The sequence below is a fragment of the Chlamydotis macqueenii genome, chromosome 1 (assembly GCF_036417535.1).
Source record: "Chlamydotis macqueenii isolate bChlMac1 chromosome 1, bChlMac1.mat, whole genome shotgun sequence".
Classification (NCBI taxonomy): Eukaryota; Metazoa; Chordata; class Aves; order Otidiformes; family Otididae; genus Chlamydotis; species Chlamydotis macqueenii.
Genome location: NC_141556.1, coordinates 758951 through 783350, shown reverse-complemented (window position 1 = coordinate 783350; position 24400 = coordinate 758951). Strand labels below are relative to the sequence as shown.

Below are 24400 nucleotides of genomic sequence, written 5' to 3'. Positions count from 1 at the left end.
ACGGACTCCTACCCGACACACACGGGTGCCTACAGAACACATGTGGGCTCCTACTCAACACACATGGGCCCCTACACAACACATATGTGGGGCTATGGAACATACAGAGGCCCCTGCCCCATGCACACGACCCCTACACGGCACAACACGTATGTGCTCCTGTGGCAGGCATGGGGACCCCTACCCCACGCACATGACCCCTACACGGCACAACACGTATGTGCTCCTGTGGCAGGCATGGGGATCCCTACCCCACGCACACGACCCCTGCACGGCACAACACGTATGTGCTCCTGTGGCAGGCATGGGGACCCCTACCCCACGCACACGACCCCTACACGGCACAACACGTATGTGCTCCTGTGGCAGGCATAGGGATCCCTACCCCACGCACACGGCCCCTGCACGGCACAACACGTATGTGCTCCTGTGGCAGGCATGGGGACCCCTACCCCACGCACACGGCCCCTGCACGGCACAACACGTATGTGCTCCTGTGGCAGGCATGGGGACCCCTACCCCATGCACACGGCCCCACGCGAAGCTTCCACGACCACCTTGTTCCCGCGTGAGCCCCCCACTGCCATCCCGCGCCCTGAGGAGAAGGGGCTGTCCGCGTGTTCTCCCCAGTGGGGACCCTGGGGACGCCGTGACATCACCGCGGTGACCCCAGGGACACCGTGGCCCCGTTGCTGGTGACCCCCGGGATGCTGCTGTGACCCCCGGGATGCCGTGGTGACCTCAGGGGTGCCGTGACCTCACCGCGGTGTCCCCGCGGGCGCCGTGACCTCACCGCGGTGTCCCCGGGGGGGACAGGCCTGCAATAACGGCCCCCGTTCCCGGAAAGCAGAAGTGCCCGCGGTTCCCCGAAGCCGCGCTGCCCCGCGCCCACCCCATAAAAGCGCCCGGCCCGCGGCCCCGCCAGCGCAGCCCTCGCCCCCCACCCGCGCAGCCCCCGACGCCGGGACGCCAGCCGCCCGCCGCAGCCCACCGGTGAGTGCGCAGCCCACGCGCCGCTGCCAGCGTGGGGGACAGCCTTTGGCCAGGGGTCCAGCACCCAGCCAAGGGGTCCAGCACCCAACTAGGGATGCCAGCACCCAGCCAAGGGGTCCAGCACCCACCCACGGGGTCCAGCACCCACCCATGGGGTCCAGCACCCACCCATGGGGTCCAGCACCCAACTAGGGGGATGCCAGCACCCACCCGTGGGGTTCAGTGCCCACCCGTCCCCTGCCCTCTCTCCCGGGATGGGGTTGAGCATCCCCCTCCTTTGTCCTGGGATGGGGTTGGACACCCCCTGCCCTTCACCCCAGGGCGGAGCTGGGCGTCTCCCGCCTTTGTCCCGGGATGGAGCTGGGCATTCCCTCCTCTCGGATCCGAGCATCCCCTGCCCTCCGTCCCGGGCTGGATCGGGCATTCCCTGCCCGCTGTCCCGGGATGGAGCTGGGCATTCCCTCCTCTTGGATCCGAGCATCCCCTGCCCTCCGTCCCGAGCATCCCTTACCCTCTGTCCCGGGCTGGATCTGGGCATTCCCTGCCCCCTGTCCCGGGCTGGATCTGGGCATTCCCTGCCCCCTGTCCCGGGCTGGATCTGGGCATTCCCTGCCCCCTATCCCGGGATGGAGCTGAGCATCCCTTGCCCTCGGATCTGGGCATTCCCCGCATTTGTCCCGGGCTGGATCTGGGCATTCCCTGCCCCCTGTCCCGGGCTGGATCCGGGCATTCCCTGCCCGCTGTCCCGGGATGGAGCTGGGCATTCCCTGCCCCCTATCCCGGGATGGAGCTGAGCATCCCTTGCCCTCGGATCTGGGCATTCCCCGCATTTGTCCCGGGCTGGATCCGGGCATCCCCTGCCCTCCGCCCCGGGGTCCGTGCCCCCCTCTGACCCTGCTCCTCTCCCGGCGCAGGAATGAGCATGGACCCCAAACTCGCCCCCCTCCTGCTGGGGCCCCTGCTCCTGGCTGCGCTGCTGGGGGCCGAGCCCCTGCCCGCGGCCCCGGGCACGCAGGGGGGCTGGCCCCAGTCCTGCCCCACAGGTAACCGTGCCCCAGCCGCGCCGCCCCGGGCCCCTCCCTGGTCCCCAATCCCTGATCCCAAATCCCTGAGCCCCGATCCCCCCTCCCCGATCCCTGATCCCAAAATCCCTGACCCCCGATCCCCAACCTCCCGCTCCCTGATCCCTGATCCCAAATCCCGCATCCCCAGTTCCTGATCCCAAATCCCAAATCTCCGATCCCCACTCCCCAGCTGCGGCAGCCCCCGGTGCCCGGCCCTGTCTGTGGGACCCCCTGTCCCGGGGGGTGCAGCAGAGCCTGAGAGGGTCCCTGGCTGGGGAGGTCCCAGAGTGGGAAGGGTCTCAGGGTGACGGAGTCCTTGGGTGGGGAGTCCCTGGTGGAGGGGGGTCCCAGGGTGGGAAGGTCCCAGGGTGCAGGGATCCTGGGAGGGGGTCCCAGAACGGGGGGGTCCCAGGGTGTGAGGGTCCCACCCACAGCAGACAGCCCACGGCGGGGGGGGGGTGGGCCAGGGGCCGTGGGGCAGTGGCGGGTGCCCCCCACCCGTGGGACAGTGGCGGCAGCGCCCCGTTCGGCAGGTGTCCCTACTCAAACTGGGGTGCAGGGCAGGAACTGCCCCCAAAACTGGCTGTACCACCACGGCTACTGCTACGGGTACTTCACCGAGGCCAAGACCTGGGCCAACGCCGAGGTGGGCTGGGGCGCGGGGGTCCGGGGGCTGGGAGGCCGGGGGGGGCGGGGGTCCACAGGCCGGGAGCAGGGGAATGCTGGGGGTCCCATGGGCTGGGGTTGGGGAGGTGCCGGGGGTCCCGCAGGCTGGGAGCGGGGGGACACCGGGGTGTCCCATGGACTGGGAGCGGGGAGATGCTGGGGGTCCCGTGGGCCAGATTCAGGGGGACGCTGAGGGTGCCACGGGCCAGGAGTGGGGCGATGCCGGGGGTCCCGCAGGACAGGAGCTGGAGCATGGCAGGACCCCGCTGCTGGGGTGGGGAGGGTCTCTGCTCCATGATGTAGGGTTGGGGGGGGGGTTTCTGCCCCACAATGTGTTTTTTGGGGGGGTCTCTGCCCCGTGATGTAGTTTTTGGGGTCTCTGTGCCCCACAATGTGATTTTTTGGGGGTCTCTGCTCTGTGATGTGGTTTGGGGAGGGGTCAGTGCCCCGTGATGTGGTTTATTGGGGGTCTCTGCCCCGCGAGGTGGTTTGGGGGGGGGGGGTGCTGGTTGTCCCGCTCCCCCCAGCCCCGGGCCGTCGTGGCGGGGCGCTGAGTCGGCCGTGCCCCCCAGGCCGAGTGCAGGCGCTTCGGGCCCGAGGGGCGGCTGGCGTCCATCCACAGCTTGGGCACCAGCACGGTGCTGGCGCGGTACGTGGCCAGGCAGCCCGCGGCGGGCAACACCTGGATCGGCCTGCAGGACGAGGAGCACGTGAGTGGGCAGGGGGCTGCGCCGCCCCACCGGCCGGGGTGCCCGCTGGCCCCCAGCCCAGGCACCCGCTGACCCCCAGCCCAGGCACCCGCTGGCCCCCGCCCCAGGCACCCGCTGGCCCCCAGCCCAGGCACCCGCTGACCCCCAGCCCAGGCACCCGCTGGCCCCCGCCCCAGGCACCCGCTGACCCCCAGCTCCAGCCATGGGCACCCACTGACCCCCAGCCCAGGCACCCGCTGGCCCCCACCCCAGGCACCCGCTGGCCCCCAGCCCAGGCACCCGCTGACCCCCAGCCCAGGCACCCGCTGGCCCCCGCCCCAGGCACCCGCTGACCCCCAGCCCAGGCACCCGCTGGCCCCCGCCCCAGGCACCCGCTGACCCCCACCCCAGGCACCCGCTGGCCCCCAGCCCAGGCACCCGCTGACCCCCACCCCAGGCACCCGCTGGCCCCCACCCCAGGCACCCGCTGGCCCCCGCCCCAGGCACCCGCTGACCCCCACCCCAGGCACCCGCTGGCCCCCACCCCAGGCACCCGCTGGCCCCCAGCCCAGGCACCCGCTGGCCCCCAGCCCCTGCCCCAGGCACCCGCTGGCCCCCAGCCCAGGCACCCGCTGACCCCCAGCCCCCGCCCCAGGCACCCGCTGGCCCCCAGCCCAGGCACCCGCTGGCCCCCGCCCCAGGCACCCGCTGGCCCCCAGCCCAGGCACCCGCTGACCCCCAGCCCCTGCCCCAGGCACCCGCTGGCCCCCGCCCCAGGCACCCGCTGGCCCCCGCCCCAGGCACCCGCTGACCCCCAGCCCAGGCACCCGCTGACCCCCAGCCCCTGCCATGGGTGCCCACTGACCCCTGTCCCCCCACCCCAGACACCCACTGACCCCCAGCCCCCGCCCTGGCCACCCAGTGACCTCCGTCCCCCCCTCTGGGTGCCCACTGAGCCGCGTCCCCTGCTCCGGGCTCCCACTGACCCCCGCCCTGGACGCCCCCTGCCCCTGTCCCGTGCCCAGTGGCCCCCTGCCCCCCGTGCCCCCCCCTCCCCCGGACGCCCCCGGGTCCCGTTCCCCCCCCGTGCCCCCGGACACCCCCCGCCCGCTGCTGACCCCGTGCCCCCCCCAGACCAGGCAGTGGAAGTGGTCCGACAGCTCCGTCTTCGACTTCAAGCGCTGGGCGCCGGGGCAGCCCAACAACCTGTGGGACCAAGAGGACTGCGTGGTGCTGGACAAGGCCTCGGGTGGGCCGGGGGGGGGTCGGGGGGGGGAGCTGGGGGCTGGGGGGCTGGGGGGCTCCCCGGCTGCCGTGGGGGAGCTGGGGGGGCTGCAGGGAAGGGGAGGGAGGGGTGAGGGGGGTGATGGCGGTGGGGAGTGACGGAGGTGGGGGTGATGGGGGGTGATGGAGGTGGGGGTGATGGCGGTGGGGGTGATGGAGGTGGGGGTGATGGGGGGGTGATGGAGATGGGGGGTGATGGAGACGGGGGTGATGGAGGTCGGGGGGCGATGGAGGCAGAGGGGTGACAGAATTGGGGGGAGGATGGAGTTGGGGGCTGATGGAGGTGGGGGTGCTGGAGCTGGGGGGTGACAGAGTTGGGGGTGATGATGGGGGTGCTGGCGCCCGGGAGTAACGGCGGTCGGGGGGGGGTGACAGAGCCCGAGGGTGACAGAGTCGGGGGGCCTGGGGGGTGACGGAGCCGGGAGGTGATGGAGGTCGGGGGGGGCGCTGGAGCCAGGGGAGTGACAGAATCGAGGTGAGGACGGAGTGCGGGGGCTGATGGCGGTGGGGGGTGATGGAGGTGGGGATGCTGGAGCCGGGGGGCAGCAGAGCTGGGGGGCGGCAGGCCAGGCGGTGACCCCTGTCCCCCCACCCCCCCAGATTTCAAGTACTGGCACGATTACCCCTGCAGCTACAAGTTCCCCTTCCTCTGCCAGCACCAGCTCTGAGCGCGCCCGGCCCCACGGCCCCACGGCCCCACGCGTGGGGGGTGCCCCACGCCGCCCCCGCGGCCCCCACCCCCGGGACAATAAAATCCTTGGCTTGAGCACCCACCCGTGTCTGTTCGCCTGCCTCCGACACGCGTGGGCACCCACCGCCAACCCGCGCGTGTCCCACGCGGCCCGTGACCCCCCCAACGTTTGAGGACACCCCTCTCCTGGGGAGACCCCTGCCTTGGGGACACCTCCTGCTTCGGGGACACCCCCTCCTTCGGGGACGTGTCCTCCTGGGGACACCCCTGCTTCGGGAACCCCTCCTGCCCGGGGACACGTCCTGTCATGGGGACACCCCTGCCCTGGGACACCCCCTGCTCTGGGGAGACCCCTGCTCTGGGACACCCCTGCCCTGGGACACCCCCTGCTCTGGGGAGACCCCTGCCCTGGGACACCCCCTGCTCTGGGGAGACCCCTGCTCTGGGACACCCCCTGCCCTGGGACACCCCCTGCCCTGGGGAGACCCCTGCTCTGGGACACCCCCTGCCCCGGGACACCCCCTGCTCTGGGGAGACCCCTGCTCTGGGACACCCCCTGCCCTGGGACACCCCCTGCTCTGGGGAGACCCCTGCTCTGGGACACCCCCTGCCCTGGGACACCCCCTGCCCTGGGGAGACCCCTGCTCTGGGACACCCCCTGCCCCGGGACACCCCCTGCTCTGGGGAGACCCCTGCTCTGGGACACCCCCTGCCCTGGGGAGACCCCTGCTCTGGGACACCCCCTGCCCCCGGACACCCCCTGCTCTGGGGAGACCCCTGCTCTGGGACACCCCCTGCCCTGGGGAGACCCCTGCTCTGGGACACCCCCTGCTCTGGGGAGACCCCTGCTCTGGGGAGACCCCTGCTCTGGGACACCCCCTGCCCCGGGACACCCCCTGCTCTGGGGAGACCCCTGCTCTGGGACACCCCCTGCCCTGGGACACCCCCTGCTCTGGGACACCCCCTGCCCTGGGGAGACCCCTGCTCTGGGACACCCCCTGCTCTGGGACACCCCCTGCCCTGGGGAGACCCCTGCTCTGGGACACCCCCTGCCCCGGGACACCCCCTGCTCTGGGGAGACCCCTGCTCTGGGACACCCCCTGCCCTGGGACACCCCCTGCTCTGGGACACCCCCTGCTCTGGGGACGTGTCCTACCCTGGGGACATCGCCTGCCTTGGGGACAGGTCCTGCCCCGGGACCCCCCCCGCCCCACAGCGGCCCCCACCCCACTCGCAGCCGCACGGGGCGCCCGCTCCCCCTCCGCCGTGGCCACGAAACCGAGACCACGTCACCACGTCCCGAGTGGGGCTGGGGGCTGCGGGGGCCCTGCTGCGCCCACGGGCACCCCGAGATGCCCCCCACGCCGCTCCCGAGTGGGGGCCGGCGCTGAGACCCCCGCGCCCCTGGGGAGCTCGGGGGGCTGCGGGGTGCCCGTCCCCCGCGGTGCCACCCGTGGGTGCCGGTCGTGCAGGGTCGCGGCGGAGGAAGACGCGGACCCGCGGGTGCTGTGGATGCTTTGTTGGGGGGCTCAGCCCCCGGCCCCGCGGAGCGGCTGCGGTCTGGGGGTGCGCGGCTGCGGCACGGGACGGGGGGGGCAGCGGGGCAGGGGGGCTGGAGGTGTGGGGTGGGGCGCAGGGTGCAGTGGGGCAATGATGGGTGCAGGGTTTGGGGTGGGGTGCAGGGTGCAATGGTGCAGGGGGTGCGGGGTTTGGGGGTCTGGGGTGGGACACAGGGTGCAGTGGGGCAGGGGGTTTTGGGGGTGCAAGGTGGGGTGCAAGGTGCAATGGGGCAGAGGGGCTGCAGGCACTGCAGGGGGTTTGGGTGCAGGGGGTTGGGTGCAGGGGGTTTGGGTGTTGGGGGTTTGGGTGCAGGGGGGTTGGGTGCAGGGGGTTTGGGTGCAGGGGGTTTGGGTGCAGGGGGGTTTGGGTGCAGGGGGTTTGGGTGCAGGGGGGTTGGGTGCAGGGAGGGTTGGGTGCAGAGGGGTTTGGGTGCAGGGGGTTGGGTGCAGAGGGGTTTGGGTGCAGGGGGTTTGGGTGCAGGGAGGATTGGGTGCAGGGGGTTTGGGTGCAGGGGGGTTTGGGTGCAGGGGGGTTGGGTGCAGGGGGGTTTGGGTGCAGGGGGTTTGGGTGCAGGGGGGGTTGGGTGCAGGGGTTTGGGTGCAGGGGGTTTGGGTGCAGGGGGGTTGGGTGCAGAGGGGGTTGGGTGCAGGGGGGTTGGGTGCCGGGGGGTTGGGTGCAGGGGGGGTTGGGTGCAGGGGTTTGGGTGCAGGGGGGTTGGGTGCAGGGAGGATTGGGTGCAGGCGGTTTGGGTGCAGGGGGTTTGGGTGCAGGGGTTTGGGTGCAGGCGGTTTGGGTGCAGGGGGTTGGGTGCAGGGGGTTGGGTGCAGGGGGGGTTGGGTGCAGGGGGTTTGGGTGCAGGGGGTTTGGGTGCAGGGGGGTTTGGGTGCAGGGGGGTTTGGGTGCAGAGGGGGTTTGGGTGCAGGGGGGTTTGGGTGCAGGGGGTTGGGTGCAGGGGGTTGGGTGCAGGGGGGTTGGGTGCCGGGGTGTTGGGTGCCGGGGTGTTGGGTGCTGGGGGTTTGGGTGCAGGGGGTTTGGGTGCAGAGGGGGTTTGGGTGCAGGGGGGTTTGGGTGCAGGGGGTTGGGTGCAGGGGGTTGGGTGCAGGGGGTTTGGGTGCAGGGGGTTGGGTGCAGAGGGGTTGGGTGCAGGGGGGTTGGGTGTAGGGGGTTGGGTGCCGGGGTGTTGGGTGCTGGGGGTTTGGGTGCAGGGGGGTTGGGTGCAGGGGGTTGGGTGCAGGGGGTTGGGTGCAGGGGGGTTTGGGTGCAGGGAGGGTTGGGTGCAGGGAGGATTGGGTGCAGGGGTTTGGGTGCAGGGGGGTTGGGTGTAGGGGGTTGGGTGCAGGGAGGGTTGGGTGCAGGGGGTTGGGTGCAGGGGGTTTGGGTGCTGCCCATGGAAGGGGTCTCCCAGCCCCCTGACACCCGTGGGTGCCGGCCCGGCTGTGCCCAGGCTCCGTGCGCGGGCGGGACGAGGGTGCGGGCTGCCACCCCAACCCGTGGGGCGAGGCGTGGGGCGAGGCGTCCCGGCCGCCGTGCCCCGCTGCGCGCTCCCCGTCACCGCCGCGCAGGCGGGCGCCGCTCGCCCGTCACCCGTGGGCACGGGTCACCGGTCACCAGTGGGCGCGGCCCACGGCTCCCCCGCCCCCCTCACCCCCCCGCGGCGCCCGTCGTCGCTGCCCGGGAGCCGCTGCCGCACCCCCCCCCGCAACCCGCTGGCCCGTGCCGCCCCCCACTGCCGGGACCCCCGTGGGGACGCCGTGGGCACAGGGGACCCCAGCCCGGGGTGCACGGGCCCGATGTGGGGGTCTCCAGCGTGGGGTGTGTGGGCCCGACTTGGGGGTCCTCAGCCCGGGGTGTTTGTGCGCATTGCGGGGGTCTCCAGCCCAGGACGTGCCCCATCTCGGAGGTCCCCAGCCCGAAGTGCCCCTGCCCCACATGGGGGTCCCCAGCCTGGGCTGTGTCCCACTGTGGGGGTCCCAAGCCCGGGTGTTCCTGCCCCAGGCGGGGGTCCCCAACCCAGTGTGTGCCCCACACCGGGGTCCCCAGCCCGGGGTGCTCCTGCCCACGTGGGGGTCTTCATCCCAGGGTGCCCCTGCCCCACACGGGGGTCCGCAGTCTGGGGTGCCCCTGCCCCACACGAGGGTCTCCAGCCCGGGGTGCCCCTGCCCCACGCGAGGGTCCCAGGAGCTGGCGGAGGTGCAGCGGGGAGGGGGTGACCCCCCCGTCCTTTATTGTCAGCGTTTCCCCGGCAGCGGCCGCGCCCCCGCTGCCCCCCGCCCCGCCCGGGGTGTGGTGGGCGTCGCGCCCCCCGCGCCCTCACGTGCCGCCCTCCTGGCGTGGGGCGAGCAGGCGCGCGATGTCCAGCATGGCCTGGCGGATGTGTCCCGCGAAGCGCTTCGAGTCCTGCGGGCAGCGCGCGTCACCCCGGGACCCCCGCCCGCGCCCGGGCACATGGGGGTCCTGCGGGCGAAGGGCTGGGCCGCGGCGGGGCGGGGGGCCCGCAGCGGGGCAGGGGGCCGCCCCCGGTGCTCACCGTCTCGGCGCTGGAGAACTTGCTGGAGACGTGGAAGGTGATGAGGTTCTCGCCCGCGATGATGTAGGACACGCCGTAGCCGTCGTCCGCCACCTGCCCGCGGGGAGTCGGTGGGACCCAGCCCCACGGGGGCCCCCGGCTGGGGGGCTGGGGCACCCCCCCCGGGCTGTGGGGCTGGGGGCATCACGGTTCGGGCACAAGCCTGCCCCAGAGTTGGAGGGTGGGGTACGTGCTGCAGACCCACCCCCACCCCTTGCACACTCACACCCCCACCCCCCGTACGCCCATATTCCTGCCCCCTTGCACGCCCCCCACCCCCTCGCACCCCCCCCGCCCCCCGCTCACGGGGCCGAAGCCGCCGCCGGTGGAGACGAGGTCGGGGTGCTGGGCCAGGTCGAACATCCGGAGCTGCTGCTGCGGGGTCTGGCTGGTGGAGAGGCGCCAGGGCTCCGACAGCACCTGCGCGCCGGGCGTCCTGAGGCCACCGCGCCCCCCGCGCCCCCATGTGCGCCACCGCGCCCACCGCGCCCACCGTGCCCCCATGTGCGCCACCGCGCCCACCGCGCCCACCACGCCCACCGCGCCCACCGCACCCCCATGTGCGCCACCGCGCCCCCCGCGCCCCCATGTGCACCACCGCACCCACCGCGCCCACCGCGCCCCCATGTGCGCCACCGCGCCCACCGCGCCCCCATGTGCACCACCGCGCCCACCGTGCCCCCATGTGCGCCACCGCGCCCCCCGCGCCCCCATGTGCACCACTGCGCCCACCGCGCCCACCGTGCCCCCATGTGCGCCACCGTGCCCACCGCGCCCACCATGCCCACCGCGCCCTATTGCAGCCCCCCGTGCCCAACAAGCCCCATCGCGTCCCAGCGCACTCCATCGCACCCCACCGCGCTCAACACAGCTCACTGCGCCCACCGCGCCCAACACACCCTCCACGCCCCACCACGCCCCATCACAGCCCACCGCATCCCACCGCACCCGCTGCACCCTCCGTGCCCCAACGCTCCCCACCACGCCCCACCGTGCCCCGATGAGCACCACCGTGCCCCATCACACCTCACCGTGCCCCAGTGCACCCAACACGCCCCAGTGCACCCCACTGTGCATCACTGCACCCCATTGCATCCCGCTGCATCCCGTGGTGCCGCACCACGTCCCGTCACAGCCCAATGTGCACCACAAAGCGCCCCACTGTGCCCCAGTGCACCCCACCACACCCCACCGCACCCCAGTGAGCCCCAACTGGTGCCAGGCGCAGGGTGCTGTCGCTGCGGCACGCGGTGACACGCAGGTGCCGGCGGCTGGACGGGCGCAGCCAGCGCCACACGACGCACGCAGCCCTTGCGCACGCGTGTGCTGGCGCCACACGTAACAGGGAACAGCGGCTTTCCCCCGCGGCGTCCCGTGCGTCACCGTCACGGCGCGGCGCCCCGCGCGGCGCGCTCACCTGTGCCAGGAAGGGGGACTGCACGCCCAGGTAGCGGGACACCACGTAGAGGCAGAAGAGGTGGCGGTCGATGCCGGCGCCCGTCATGGCCATGCGGTACATGTGCTGGTGCTTCTCCGCCGCCAGCTTGAACAGCCGCTGCCGCTCGGCGCGCTGCGGGGCGCGGGGTCAGGCGCGCCGCGGGGCGCGGGGACCCCGGAGGGGCGGGGGGGCGCCGGGCGGCGCGGGGCGGCGCTCACCGACTGGCGGGGGTCGGCCATGCTGCGCACGAAGGCGGTGGACTCGGCGGTGCAGGAGCGCACCGTCTCCGTCCGGCCCTCGCGGAACAGCCGCGTCATGGAGGCCTCGTACGTCAGGCAGAAGCAGCCCTTGTCCTGCGGCGGGGGGGGCGCTGGCCCTGGCCCTGGCCCTGGCCCTGGCCCAATCCCACCCCATCCCCATTCCCAGTTCCCATCCCATCCCATCCCTGTCCCCGTCCCATCCCCATCCCATCCCATCCTCAATTCCCCATTCCATTCCCATCCCATTCCCTATCCCCATCCCAGTTCCCATCCCCATTCCCAATTCCCATTCCCATCCCAATTCTCATTCCCCTTCCCACCCTCATTACCAATCCCCAATTCCCATTGCCTAATCCCAATCCCCAATTCCCATTGCCATCCCCATCCCCATCCCCATTCTCTATTCCCAACCCCCATCCCCTTTTTCCATCCCCATTTTCATTTCCATTTCCATTTCCATTTCCATTTCCATTTCCATTTCCAATCCCCATCCCCGTTCCCACCCCCATCCCCAACCGCGGTCCCCGCTCCCGGCTCACGCGGAAGTGGGCGAGCTGCAGGGCGATCTGGATGAAGGCGTCGGGGCTGGTGCGGCACTTTTTGATCAGCCCCTTCCCGAAATCCGCGAAGGGGAAGCAGCGGCAGTCGACGTCGTCGGCCAGCGCCTTGGCCAGCCCGTACGCGCCCTCGATGGCCGCCACGCACTGGGGGGACGCGGCCCTGGGCGCGGGGGCGGGCACCACCGCGCCCCGCCAACCCCCGCACCTGCGCCCCGCCGACCCCCGCCACCGCGCCCCACCACTGCACCCCGCCACCATGCCCCGCCGACCGCCACCACCGCGCCCCGCCGACCCCCGCCACCGCGCCCCGCCGACCCCCGCCACTGCGCCCCACAGACCCCCGCCACTGCGCCCCGCCGACCCCCGCCACCGCGCCCCGCCGACCCCCGCCACCGCGCCCCACAGACCCCCACCGCCGCACCCCACCACCGCGCCCCGCTGACCCCCACCACCGCGCCCCACCACTGCACCCCGCCGACCCCCACCACTGCACCCCACCACACAGGGGCACGGGGACACTGGAAGCGCAGCGGGACGGGTGCACCAACGCCGTGGGGCACAGGGGGTTTGTGGGGCACAGCGAGCTCACCCCAGCGCCGTGGGGCACAGAGAGCCCACCCCCAAGCCGTGGGGCACAGAGACCCCACCCCAATGCTGTGGGGCGCAAGGGGGGTGTGGGGCACAGAGAGCCCCCCCCCCCCGATGCCATGGGGCACAGGGGGTCTCTGGGGTGCAGTGAGCCCCCCCCCGGTGCTGTGGGGCGCAGGGAGCTGGCACTTGGGGGTCACACCCACCTCGGGGGGGATGTCCCACTGCAGGCGCTGCGGGGGGGCGAGGCGGGTGTCGGGGTCCCCCTGGCAGTGTCCCCCCTCCGTGTACCCCAGCTGGAATTTGTCGGTCGCCAGCATGAACTGGGGGGAGAGGAGCCCCTCAGGGTGGGGCACCAGCCCCCCTGCCCCCCATCTGCCCCCCGACTGCCCCCCTCACGCCGGGGCGGCCCCCTCACACCCCCACGCCCCCGGGAGGGGGGTGCCCAGCTTGAGGGGTGCCGACTGGGGGTGCTGTGCTCCAGGGCGCCCAATCGGGGTCCCCAGTCTGGGGGTCCCTGTGAGTGGGGTCCCATGGGGGGTGCTCAGCCTCGGGGCTCCCAGTTTGGGGTCCTCATGAGGGGTGCCCAATGGGGGGTGCCCCGTGGTGGGGTGCTCAGCCCTGGGGGGTGCCTAATTGGGGTTTCCAGTCTGGGGGTCCCCACGAAGGGTGCCCAGTGGTGGGGTGCTCAGCCCGGGGGTTGCAATCTGGGGGTCCCCACGAGTGGTACCCTGTGGCGGGGTGTTCAGCACTGGGGGGTGCCAACCGGGGATCTCCAACCTGGGGGTCCCCACAAAGGGTCCCCAACCTAGAGATCCCCACAAGCGATGCCCAGTGGAGGGGTGTTCAGCCCTGGGGGGGTGCCAATTGGGGGTCCCCAGTCCAGGGGTCCTCACAAGTGGTGCCCCATGGGGGAGTGCTCAGCTCGGGGATCTCTGGCCCAGGGATCCCCACGAGGGGTCCCCTATGGGGGGGTCCCCAGCCTGTGGGTCTCCACAAAGGGTGCCCCATGTTGGAGTGCTCAGCCTGGGGGTCCCCAAGAGGGGAGTCTCCAAGAGGGGTGCCCTGTGGGGAGAGTGCCTAATTGGGGGTCCCCAGTCTGGGGGTCCCCAAGATGGGTCCCCAATGGGGGGGTGCTCAGCCCGGAGGTCCTCAGCCTGTGGGTCCCCACGAGGGATGCCTCGTGAGGGCATGCCCAGCCCTGGGGGGTGCCCCATGGGGGTCCGACCCCCAGTGGGCGCCCCCCGCCCCGTTACCTCCCAGAGGTGCCCGATGATGGGCGCGTCGGCCCAGGAGTGCTCGGCGTTGGCCCCCAGCTTCCCGTTCTTGTAGACCACCAGGGTGAAGGATTTGTCGAACCAGCTGTGGGGTGCGGGAGCGGGGCGTCAGCGCGGAGCGTCGGCGCGGGGCGGCGGGGGGCCGCGGGGCCGGGGCGCGGGCGCGTGCCCACCGGTCGTAGCAGCGGCCGTGCAGCAGCGACTTGGCGTAGGCGTCCATGCAGCCCTCGCGCGCGCCCTGCTCCTCCTCGTCCAGCGCCAGGAAGAAGGCCGCGCGCTCGATGGCGTCCAGCGACGCCTTGTTCTTCCCGCCGCCGAAGAACCGCGCCCGCGCCTCCGCCCAGGGCACCCTGCGCGCCCACGTCAGGGCCTGGGCTGGGACGGCGAGACCCCCAAACCGCCAGAGACCCCCGCGCCTGCCCGATGCCCCGAGCCCACCAGAGACCCCCAAACCACCAGAGACCCCCGCGCCTGCCCGATACCCCGAGCCCACCAGAGACCCCCAAACCACCAGAGACCCCCGCGCCCGCCCGATACCCCGAGCCCACCAGAGACCCCCAAACCGCCAGAGACCCCCGCGCCCGCCCGATACCCCGAGCCCACCAGAGACCCCCAAACCACCAGAGACCCCCGCGCCTGCCCGATACCCCGAGCCCACCAGAGACCCCCAAACCACCAGAGACCCCCGCGCCTGCCCAATACCCCGAGCCCACCAGAGACCCCCAAACCGCCAGAGACCCCCGCGCCCGCCCGATGCCCCGAGCCCACCAGAGACCCCCAAACCGCCAGAGACCCCCACGCCTGCCCGATACCCCAAGCCCACCAGAGACCCCCAAACCACCAGAGACCCCCGCGCCTGCCCAATACCCCGAGCCCACCAGAGACCCCCAAACCACCAGAGACCCCCGCGCCCGCCCGATACCCTGAGCCCACCAGAGACCCCCAAACCGCCAGAGACCCCCACGCCTGCCCGATACCCCGAGCCCACCAGAGACCCCCAAACCGCCAGAGACCCCTGCGCCTGCCCGATGCCCCAAGCCCACCAGAGACCCCCAAACCGCCCACATCAGGGCATGGGGCTGGTGACGGTGAGACCCTTGAACCCACCAGAGACCCCCAAACCCACCAAAGGCGCCCAAAGTGTCAGGGCGTGGGGCTGGGGATGGCGAGACCCCCAAACCTACCAGAGACCCCTGAACCCACCAGAGACCCCCAAACCACCCGCATCAGGGTGTGGGGCTGGGGACGGTAAGACCCCCAAACCCGCCAGAGACCCTCAAACCGCCAGCATCAGGGCATGAGGCTGACAGCGGTGAGACCTCCAAGCCAGCCAGACACCCCTGAGCCCACCAGAGTCCCCCAAAGCTACCAGAGACCCTCGAACTCACCACCCCAGCCCCCATCATTGTCCCCACCCATGGGTGGCCCAGGGTCCAGCACTGGAGACCAGGAGGGTGTGGGGTTGGCGATGGTGAGACCCCCTGAACCCACCAGAGATCCCCGAGCCCATCAGAGACCCCCGAGCCCACCACAGACCCCTGAACTCACCAGAGACCCCCAAACCCACTACCGTGACCCACGCCAGGGCTCCCACCCACGGGTGGCCCAGGGGCTGGCACCAGGAGCCGTGACGACGTGGGGCTGGCGATGCCGAGATCCCCGAGCCCACCGCCCCGACCCGCGCCGCCTCCCCCCACCCACCCCCGGGTGGTCCCAGCCGCCCCGCCCTGCAGCACCTCCTCTATCCCCCTGCGCCCGCTGCGGGCGGCACCCGCGGCACCCGCGGCACCCGTGGCACCTCTCTCCGGCGGTGAGCGCGGCCAGGCGCTCCTCGCCGGGCTGGGGGGGCGAGGGGTCGTCCAGGATGCGCTGGAACTGCAGCTCCAGGTCGCGGGGGCGCAGCAGCTGCCCCCCGTAGTAGAGCCAGACCTTGTAGAAGCGGCCGCGGTGGTAGACGGCCAGGTGCTTGCTGTCCGCCAGGTGCAGGAGGGTGTCTGGGCGGGGGGGACGCGGGGGTCACGGCCGCCCCACGGCCCCGGGACCCCGCCGGCGGGGAGCCCCCCGTACCCGTCTCCTTGCCGGGGATGCGCGTGGTGTTGAACATCCGCTCCGACTGGTAGGAGCACATGGGGACGATGCCCAGCGCCATCATCTGTGCGGGGCGGCGGAGAGGTCGGGGGTGCCGGGGGGGGTCTGCGCGCCCCCCCACCCAAACCGCGGCCCCGCTGGACCCCCCCCGGCGCCTGCTCACGGGGGGGATCTCGCCGCGGTCCAGCTTGCGGCGGTAGAGCAGCATGGCGTGCACCGCGTTGCCCGCCCGGGCGGCCTGGAGGTGGCTGGGGGTGACGTAGAGGAAATCCTGGGGGCAGAAGGGGGAGATTCGGCAACGCCGGGAGCGGGGGGCACGCGGCCAGGGTTCGGGTCGCCCCCCCGACTCAACCCCGCCCCGTACCATGGCGTAGTAGTTGCTGTTGACCATCAGCGGGCTGCGGCTGCGCAGGTAGACGTACTCCTCCCACCAGTCGCTCACCTGTGGAGATGGGGATGGGGTTGGGGATGGGGGGCAGGATGCCCCCTGCCCCAAATAACCACGCTGGGGTGACCGGGGTGACCCAAGCCCCCCATTCCCATGGTCACAGTGGGAGAGAAAGTCCATGGGCTTGGGTTGGGGGTCAACATTCCCAGTGGGAGAGAAGGTCCATGGGCTTGGGTTGGGGGGTCAACATTTCTGGTGGGAGAGAAGGTCCATGGGCTTGGGTTGGGGTCAACATTTCTGGTGGGAGAGAAGGTCCATGGGCTTGGGTTGGGGGTCAACATTCCCAGTGGGAGAGAAGGTCCATGGGCTTGGGTTGGGGGTCAACATTCCCAGTGGGAGAGAAGGTCCATGGGCTTGGGCTGGGGTCAACATTCCCAGTGGGAGAGAAGGTCCATGGGCTTGGATTGGGGTCAACATTTCTGGTGGGAGAGAAGGTCCATGGGCTTGGGCTGGGGTCAACATTCCCAGTGGGAGAGAAGGTCCATGGGCTTGGGTTGGGGGTCAACATTTCTGGTGGGAGAGAAGGTCCATGGGCTTGGGTTGGGGTCAACATTCCCAGTGGGAGAGAAGGTCCATGGGCTTGGGTTGGGGGTCAACATTTCTGGTGGGAGAGAAGGTCCATGGGCTTGGGTTGGGGTCAACATTCCCAGTGGGAGAGAAGGTCCATGGGCTTGGGTTGGGGGTCAACATTTCTGGTGGGAGAGAAGGTCCATGGGCTTGGGTTGGGGGTCAACATTCCCAGTGGGAGAGAAGGTCCATGGGCTTGGGCTGGGGTCAACATTCCCAGTGGGAGAGAAGGTCCATGGGCTTGGGCTGGGGTCAACATTCCCAGTGCTGGAGGGGGAGGACCGCCGCCACGTCCCCCTCCTCCAGCACCGGAGACGGGGCCAAAGCTCACGTAGTTGGTGGTCCACCAGGACTTGAGGATCAGGTATTTCTGCAACCGTGGCGCCGTCTTCTCCTGGAACTCCTTGGCCAAGGCCTCCATCTTCCCATACTTCTCGTCATCCAGCAGCGGCCGCACCGACTCCAGGTACTGTGGGGCGGGGGCTGGCTGGGACCCACGGCGCATGGGACCCCCAAGCCGTCCCACCACGGTGCTGCCTTACCCGGGCGATGGTGGCCTCCACGGGGGGCACGGGGAGTTTGGGGAGAGAGGTCTGGAAGCTGTAGAGCAGGGGCTTGCGGACGGAGAGGACCTTCACCAGCGCCTGCCGGCACGCAGAGGGATGGGGGTCCAGCCCCACACCCCGCTCCTGTGCTGTGACCGCATCCTAGCCCCACGTCCCATGCTCTAACCGGATCCCAGCCCCACACCCCGCTCCCGTGCTGTGACCGCATCCCAGCCCCACGTCCCGCTCCTGTGCCATCACTGCATCCCAGCCCCACGTCCCATGCCCTAACCGCATCCCAGCCCCACACCCCGCTCCTGTGCCATCACCGCATCCCAGCCCCACGTCCCGCTCCTGTGCTGTGACCGCATCCCAGCCCCACGTCCCATGCCCTAACCGCATCCCAGCCCCACGTCCCATGCCCTAACCGGATCCCAGCCCCACGTCCCGCTCCTGTGCTGTGACCGCATCCCAGCCCCACGTCCCACGCCCTGACCAGATCCCAGCCCCACGTCCCGCTCCTGTGCTGTGACCGCATCCCAGCCCCACGTCCCGCTCCTGAGCCATCACCGCACCCCAGCCCCACGTCCCGCTCCTGTGCTGTGACCGCATCCCAGCCCCACGTCCCGCTCCTGAGCCATCACCGCACCCCAGCCCCACGTCCCACGCCCTGACCGGATCCCAGCCCCACATCCCGGCTCGGAGCCCCTCTCGGCCTCGCTCCCCGGTTCCTGCGCTTCCCCCGCCCCCCAACCCCCACTCCCCTGTCCCCACCCTCAGCTGTGTTGCAGCTGCCGCCCACGCCCCAGCCCGCGCCGTGCCGCACATGCACACACACGTGCACGCACATGCACACATGTGCACACGCAGACACCGCACCCTCACGCTGACAACGCCCTGCTCAGCAGCGCGTGCCCTGCCAGGGCAGTGCGGGTGCGGGTGCAGGTGTGGGTGCCAGTGCGGGTGCTGGTGCCTGGTGTGGGTGCGGGTGCTGGTGCCTGGTGTGGGTGCGGGTGCAGGGTGGGTGCTGGTGTGGGATGCAGACGTGGTTGCGGGTGCGGGTGCAGGTGTGGGTGCAGGTGCAAATGCTGGTGCCAGGTGCTGATGCGGGTGTGGGTTCTGGCGCAGGTGTTGAGTGTGGGTGCGGGTGCTGGTGCTGCTCTGGGTGCGGGTGTCTGCCAGTGTGGGTACGGTGCTGGTGTGGGCGCAGGTGCCTGGTGCGGGTGCTGGTGCAGGTGCAGAGGTGGGTGCGGGTTCCAGTGTTGGTGGTGGTGCGGGTGTGGGTGCCAGTGGCTGGTGTGGGTGCTGCTCCGGGTGCTGGTGTTGCTCTGGGCGTCGGTGTCAGTGCCGGTGTGGGTGCGGGTGCTGGGTGTGGGTGCACACGTGGGTGCGGGTGCAGGTGCAGACGTAGGTGTGGGTGCTGGGTGTGGGTGCACACGTGGGTGTGGGTGCAGGTGCAGACGTGGGTGTGGGTGTTGGTGCAGACGGGGGTGTGGGTGCGGGTGCGGGTGCTGGGTGCGGGTGCAGACAGGGGTGCAGGTGCGGGTGCGGTTGCACACGCGGGTGCGGGTGCTGGGTGCGGGTGCAGACAGGGGTGCAGGTGCGGGTGGCGGGTGCAGACAGGGGTGCAGGTGCGGGTGGCGGGTGCGGGTGGCGGGTGCGGGTGCGGACGCGGGGCGCTCACCACCCAGATCCTGGTGCCGCGGCTGGCGCGGCCGTGGGGCTCGAACATCCACCCGTGGTAGGAGAGCAGCAGGCGCAGCGCGCGGCGCGACAGCAGCACGGCCGCCAGCCACAGCCCCGTGGAGAACAGCGCGGCGCTCAGCAGCGTGCGCGCCTCGGCGCCCAGCAGCCGGCTGCGGGCGGGGGTCAGCGCGGGGACCCCTCACCCCGCGGCGGGGGGATGTGTCCGTGGGTGGGGATCTGAGAGCTGGGACCCCTTCGGGACCTCCCCACGCGGGGCCGGCGGTGGGACCCCCCCCCTCCCCACCCCGCGGGGAATGTCCCGAGTGGGGCTGTGCGCACGAGGCGGGGGGGGGTGCGGGGCGGGGGTGTGTGGGGTGGGGATCTGAGGGGTGGGGGTGTGTGGGGTGGGACTCCCTCAGGGACCTACCCACGCAGGGCTACGCCCGTGGCGCTGGGGGACGTGCAGTGGGACCCCAACCCCCCCCCCCCCCGGGGGATGTCCCCAGATGGGGCTGTGACCACCTCGGGGGCCTCCCCACGCGGGGCCATGCAGTGGGACCCCTCCCACCACGGGGATGTGCCCAGGTGGGGCTGTGGCCATGGGGTGGGGGTGTGTGGGGTGGGACCCCCGGGGAGCTGCAGGCCCCCGTGGGGCGCTGGGGGAGTCAGGGACACGTGGAGCGGGTCCCCGCTGTGGGACAGGGTGGGTGGGGCCGTGCCCATGGATTGGGGGGGCGTGGGGTGGTCCCTATCCAAGGACGCGGCTGAGGGGGCCGTACGCACGGGTGGGCTGTGTGGGGTGCTCCCACGCGAGGGGTCCCCAGGAGCGGTGCCGGTGGGGCGCTCACCTGCGGGGCAGGCAGTGGCGGATGCGGGCGATGAGCCCCAGCGAGGGGTCGAGGCGGCAGTAGAAGGAGCCGGCGGTGGCCACCACCACGGCCAGCCAGCTGCCCGGGGAGGCCGGGTACACCCCGCTCAGGAAGCTGTTCTGTGGGCACAGGCGTCAGCGCCGCGGCGGTGGCGGCGGGGGTCCGGGGGCGCGGGGGTCTGGCGCGGCGCCCACCTTGGCGCGAACCAGGCGCTTCTTCCAGGAGGAGAGGCCGGCGAGGTAGAGGTGCCGGACGGCCTCGCGGCTCAGCTGCACGTCCAGCCCCTCGGGGGTGACGGTGAACTGGAAGGCCACGGCCTGGTGGGCCTCCGCCATCCTGGGGGTCTGCCGGCACCTGCGCGGGGGCACGCGTGGGCGCGGGGGCAGCCGCCACCGGGAAACGCCGCCCGGGACGGACGGGGGACCCCCCCACCCGGCACCCGGTGCCGCGGCTCGGGGGCCAACGCCGGGGTGGGGGTGCCCCTGCCCGCGGGTCGGGGGTCTGCGGCCTCGGCGGCGGCGTGCGGACGGCGCTGCCAGGAGGGCCGCGTGCCATGGGAGCCCGCCAGGCCGGTGCGCGTGCGGCGGGCCGGTCACACGGCGCTGGCCGGGCGCCCACTGAGGGAAGGGTCACGGCCGCCCGCGGGCCCCGGCGCGCGGGGAGAGGGGCCAGGGGCGCGGGCACGGCCTCGCCGGCGGGCGAAACCCCGCGGGCGTGAGGCTGCACCTGCCCCTGCGCTGGCACGCAGCACACGCTGTCCCCACGGCACATGTCCCCACGGCACACGCCGTCCCTAGGGCACACGCCGTCCCCCCGGCACACGCCATCCCCCTGGCACACGCCATCCCCCCACGGGTCCCTGGGGCCTGGGCTCTCGGCGGGGTCGGTGCAGCCACTGCCCCAGCAACCACACGGCTGCACCGCGCTGCACTGGCATGCACCGTGCTGCGCTGAACTGCACTGCGCCACGCTGCACTGCGCCACGCTGCACTGCATTAAACCGCATCGCCCTGCGCCACGGTGCGTGGCACTGCCCGGCTGCACTGCACCACGCCTCGCTGCAGGGAATCACCCGGCACCGCATGGCACGGCGCTGTGCAGCACTGCATGGCACAACGTGGAATGGCACTGCACAGCACTGCACTGCATGGCACAGCACAACATGGAATGGCACTGCATGGCACTGCACTGCATGGCCTGGCACTGCACAGCATGGCACAGCACAGCACTGCACGGCACGGCACTGTGTGGCACTGCGCAGTACGACATCGGACTGCAGGGCACTGCAGGGCACGGCAATGTCACCGCAGGCTCCCGGGGACCCCCCAGGACCCACACCCACCAGCGAGACGAGTCCCCCTGGGGTCGGGCCCCCCTGCTCCACAGTGAGCACCACAAGGTCACCCACCCTGACCCGCAGCCCCCAGCCCTGCAGCCCCCAGTCCCACAGCCCCCTGACCCGCAGCCCCCAGCCCCGCAGCCCCCAGCCCCGCAGCCCCCTGACCCGCAGCCCCCCAGTCCCGCAGCCCCCTGACCCGCAGCCCCCAGCCCCGCAGCCCCCTGACCCCGCAGCCCCCCAGTCCCACAGCCCCCTGACCCGCAGCCCCCTGACCCCGCAGCCCCCAGCCCCGCAGCCCCCTGACCCCGCAGCCCCCCAGTCCCACAGCCCCCTGACCCGCAGCCCCCAGCCCCGCAGCCCCCTGACCCCGCAGCCCCCTGGCCCCGCAGCCCCCAGCCCCGCAGCCCCCTGACCCGCAGCCCCCCAATTCCGCAGCCCCCTGGCCCCGCAGCCCCCCAATCCCGCAGCCCCCTGACCCCGCAGCCCCCTGACCCCGCAGCCCTCAGACCCCGCAGCCCCCAGCCCCGCAGCCCCGCAGCCCCCTGACCCCGCAGCTCCCTGACCCCGCAGCCCCCCAATCCCACGGCCCTCTGACCCTGCAGCCCCCTGACCCTGCACCCTCTGACTCTGGGGCCCTCCCAGCACCACACTCCCCAGCACCGCATGCCCTGGCCCTGCAGCCCCCCAGCACCACACCCCCCAGCCCCGCATCCCCCGGCCCTGCATCCTCCTGCCCAGCAGCCCCCCAGCCCGCACCCCGCAGCCCCACATCCCCCGTTCCCCAGTCCCCAGCCCCGCAGCTGCGTGGGCCCTGTGTCCCGATGCGGGACGGTCACCCCGGGGGTGACCTTGCAGTGCTCGCTGCGGGGCGGGGGGGGCCCGGCCCCACGGGGGACTCGTCCCACTCGTGGACGTGGGACCCACGCTGGGGGGCTGCGGGTCAGGGGGCTGCGGGGCCGAGGGGTGCGGGACTGGGGGCTGTGGGGCCGGGGAGCGCAGGCTGGGGGCTGCGGGTCAGGGGGCTGGGGAACAGGGGCTGGGGGGTGCGGCGCCGGGGGGGCTGCGGGTCAGAGGAGTGCGGGGCTGGGGAAGAGGGGATGCGGAGCCGGGGGGCTGCGGGGCGGGGGGTGCCGAGCCGCGGGGTGCGGGCTGGGGGGCAAGGGGGAGCGGGCCGGGGGGCCTCAACGCAGCGCGGGGAGCAGGGGGAGTCTGGAGGCGCCTCCCCCACGGACACGGGTGGGACCCGGGCGGGGCGGGAAGGGGGGGCGGTGCGGGCCCGGAGGTCCCCGTCCCGCGCAGCTCCGGCCCGGGGCTCCCCCCCCCCGGGTGTCCCGTACCTGCTCGGTGCCCCGCTGTCCGGTACGTGCTCGGGGCGCGGGCGGCCCCCGCTCCGGCGGCTCCAGCGGCCCCGGTAACCGGACACCGGCGGCGGGCGGGCCCCGCCCCCCCGCCCCCCCGCCCCAAATGACAGCCGGACCCCGCCCCCCTCCCACCCCCCCGCACCGCCCCGCGCCGGGACCGGGAGCGGGACCGGGAGTGGGACCGGGATGTGGACAGGGCCCGGGACAGGGACACCGGGACACCGGGATCGGGACACCGGGGAGGGACCGGGATTGGGATCGGGACACCGGGATCGGGACACCGGGAAGGGACCGGGACACCGGCGAGGGATCCGGACACTGGGAAGGGACCAGGATGCCGGGAAGGGACCAGCATCCCCAGGAATGGACCGGGACACCGGGCAGGGATTGGGCGCGGCACCGGAGAGGGACCCGCGTCTTCGGGAGGGGACCAAGAGACTGGGAAGGGACCGGGACACTGGGAGGGGACCGGGGCCGGGATATTGGGAAGGGATCAGGACACCGGACGGGGATCGGGACACTGGAGAGGGACCCGCATCCATGGGAAGGGACTGGGACACCGGGATCAAAACACTGGGATCGAGACAGCGGGATGGGGACCCCAGGGAAGGGCTGGGACACCAGGAGGGGACCAGGATCGGGATCAGGACACCGGGAAGGGACTGGGATATAGGGATTGGGACACCGGGATCGGGACACCAGGCAGGGATCGGGACAGCAGGGAAGGATTCACATCCTCGGGAAGCGACTCACATCCCAGGAAGGGACTGGGACACCAGTGAGGGACTGGGACACCAGGAGGGGACACTAGGGAGGGACTGGGATGCCGGGAAGGGATCAGCATCCCTGGGAAGGGACCAGGACACCAGAGAGGGACTCTCATCCTCGGGAAGGGACTGGGACACCAAGAGGGGACTGGGATCGGGATCGGGACACTGGGAAGGCATTGGGACACTGGGCAGGGATCAGGACACAGGAGAGGGACCTGCTTCCTCGGGAGGGGACTCACATCCCGGGAAGGGGCTGGGACACCAGGAGGGGACCAAGGTCGGGATATTGGGAAAGGATCAGGACACCAGACAGAGACCGGGACACTGAACGGGGATTGGGCCAGCGGAGAAGGATCCGCATCCTCGGGAAGGGACTGGGACACTGGGAGGGGACCTGGATCCGGACATTGGGAAGGGATTTGACCCCGGGGAGGGACCGGGACACCGGGAAGGGACCGGGACACTGGGAAGGGACTGGGACACCGGGAAGGGACCGGGACACCGGGAAGGGAGCCGCATCCTCGGAAGGGACGGGGACACCGGGCAAGGCCCTTCCTGCTCATTCTGGAACAGGCCGGAGGCAGCCGAAGCTGCACACGCGTGTGCCCCCGCACGCCACTGCACACGCGTGTGCCCCCGCATGGCGCTGCACGTGTGTCGGGGTGTGTGCGGCCCCCGCCACAGCCAGAGCTCAGCCCCCGCGCGGCTCCGGGCCGAGACCCCCGCTCCAGCCCGCGGAGCATCCCGGCGGGGCCGGACCCCCCCGCGCCTCCCGCAGCTGCCGCCGCCCGGCTATAAATAACCGGGATGTGGGTGAAAGGGGAGCCGGGCCCGCGCCGGGGGGCAGCGCCGGCCCCTGCCCCACGCACGGCTCCACGCCCCACGCACGGCCTCCACGCAGCCCCCGCCCCACGCATGGCTCCACGCAGCCCCCCACACGCCACCACACGCGTGTGCCACAGGGCAGCGCAGCCCTGGCCACGGGGCACAGGAGATGGTGGCCACGGGGGGAAGGAAGGTGGCCACGGGGTGCAGGGGGTGAGCCCGGTGCCCCCCCACGGGCACCCGAGAGCCAGGGCCAGGCGCAGAGG

At 72.4% G+C, this 24400-nt stretch overlaps 1 protein-coding gene across 1 annotated transcript; it reads right to left on the bottom strand.

The window, feature by feature from the left end:
• Positions 1-9133: 9133 nt before the first annotated feature.
• Positions 9134-22600, bottom strand: CPT1B (carnitine palmitoyltransferase 1B). The gene is made up of 19 exons (XM_086743681.1): positions 22516-22600; positions 20034-20193; positions 19819-19958; positions 18969-19140; positions 17282-17383; positions 17071-17208; positions 16089-16166; positions 15888-15995; positions 15704-15788; positions 15435-15630; positions 13810-13986; positions 13616-13721; positions 12566-12682; positions 11751-11915; positions 11170-11304; positions 10931-11083; positions 9820-9933; positions 9475-9567; positions 9134-9344 (listed from the first exon to the last, which is right to left on the bottom strand). Exons 2-19 carry the CDS (start codon positions 20172-20174, stop codon positions 9258-9260), a joined length of 2307 nt encoding a protein of 768 aa, XP_086599807.1. The 5' UTR covers positions 20175-20193; positions 22516-22600; the 3' UTR covers positions 9134-9257.
• Between the last annotated feature and the right edge of the window lie 1800 nt (positions 22601-24400).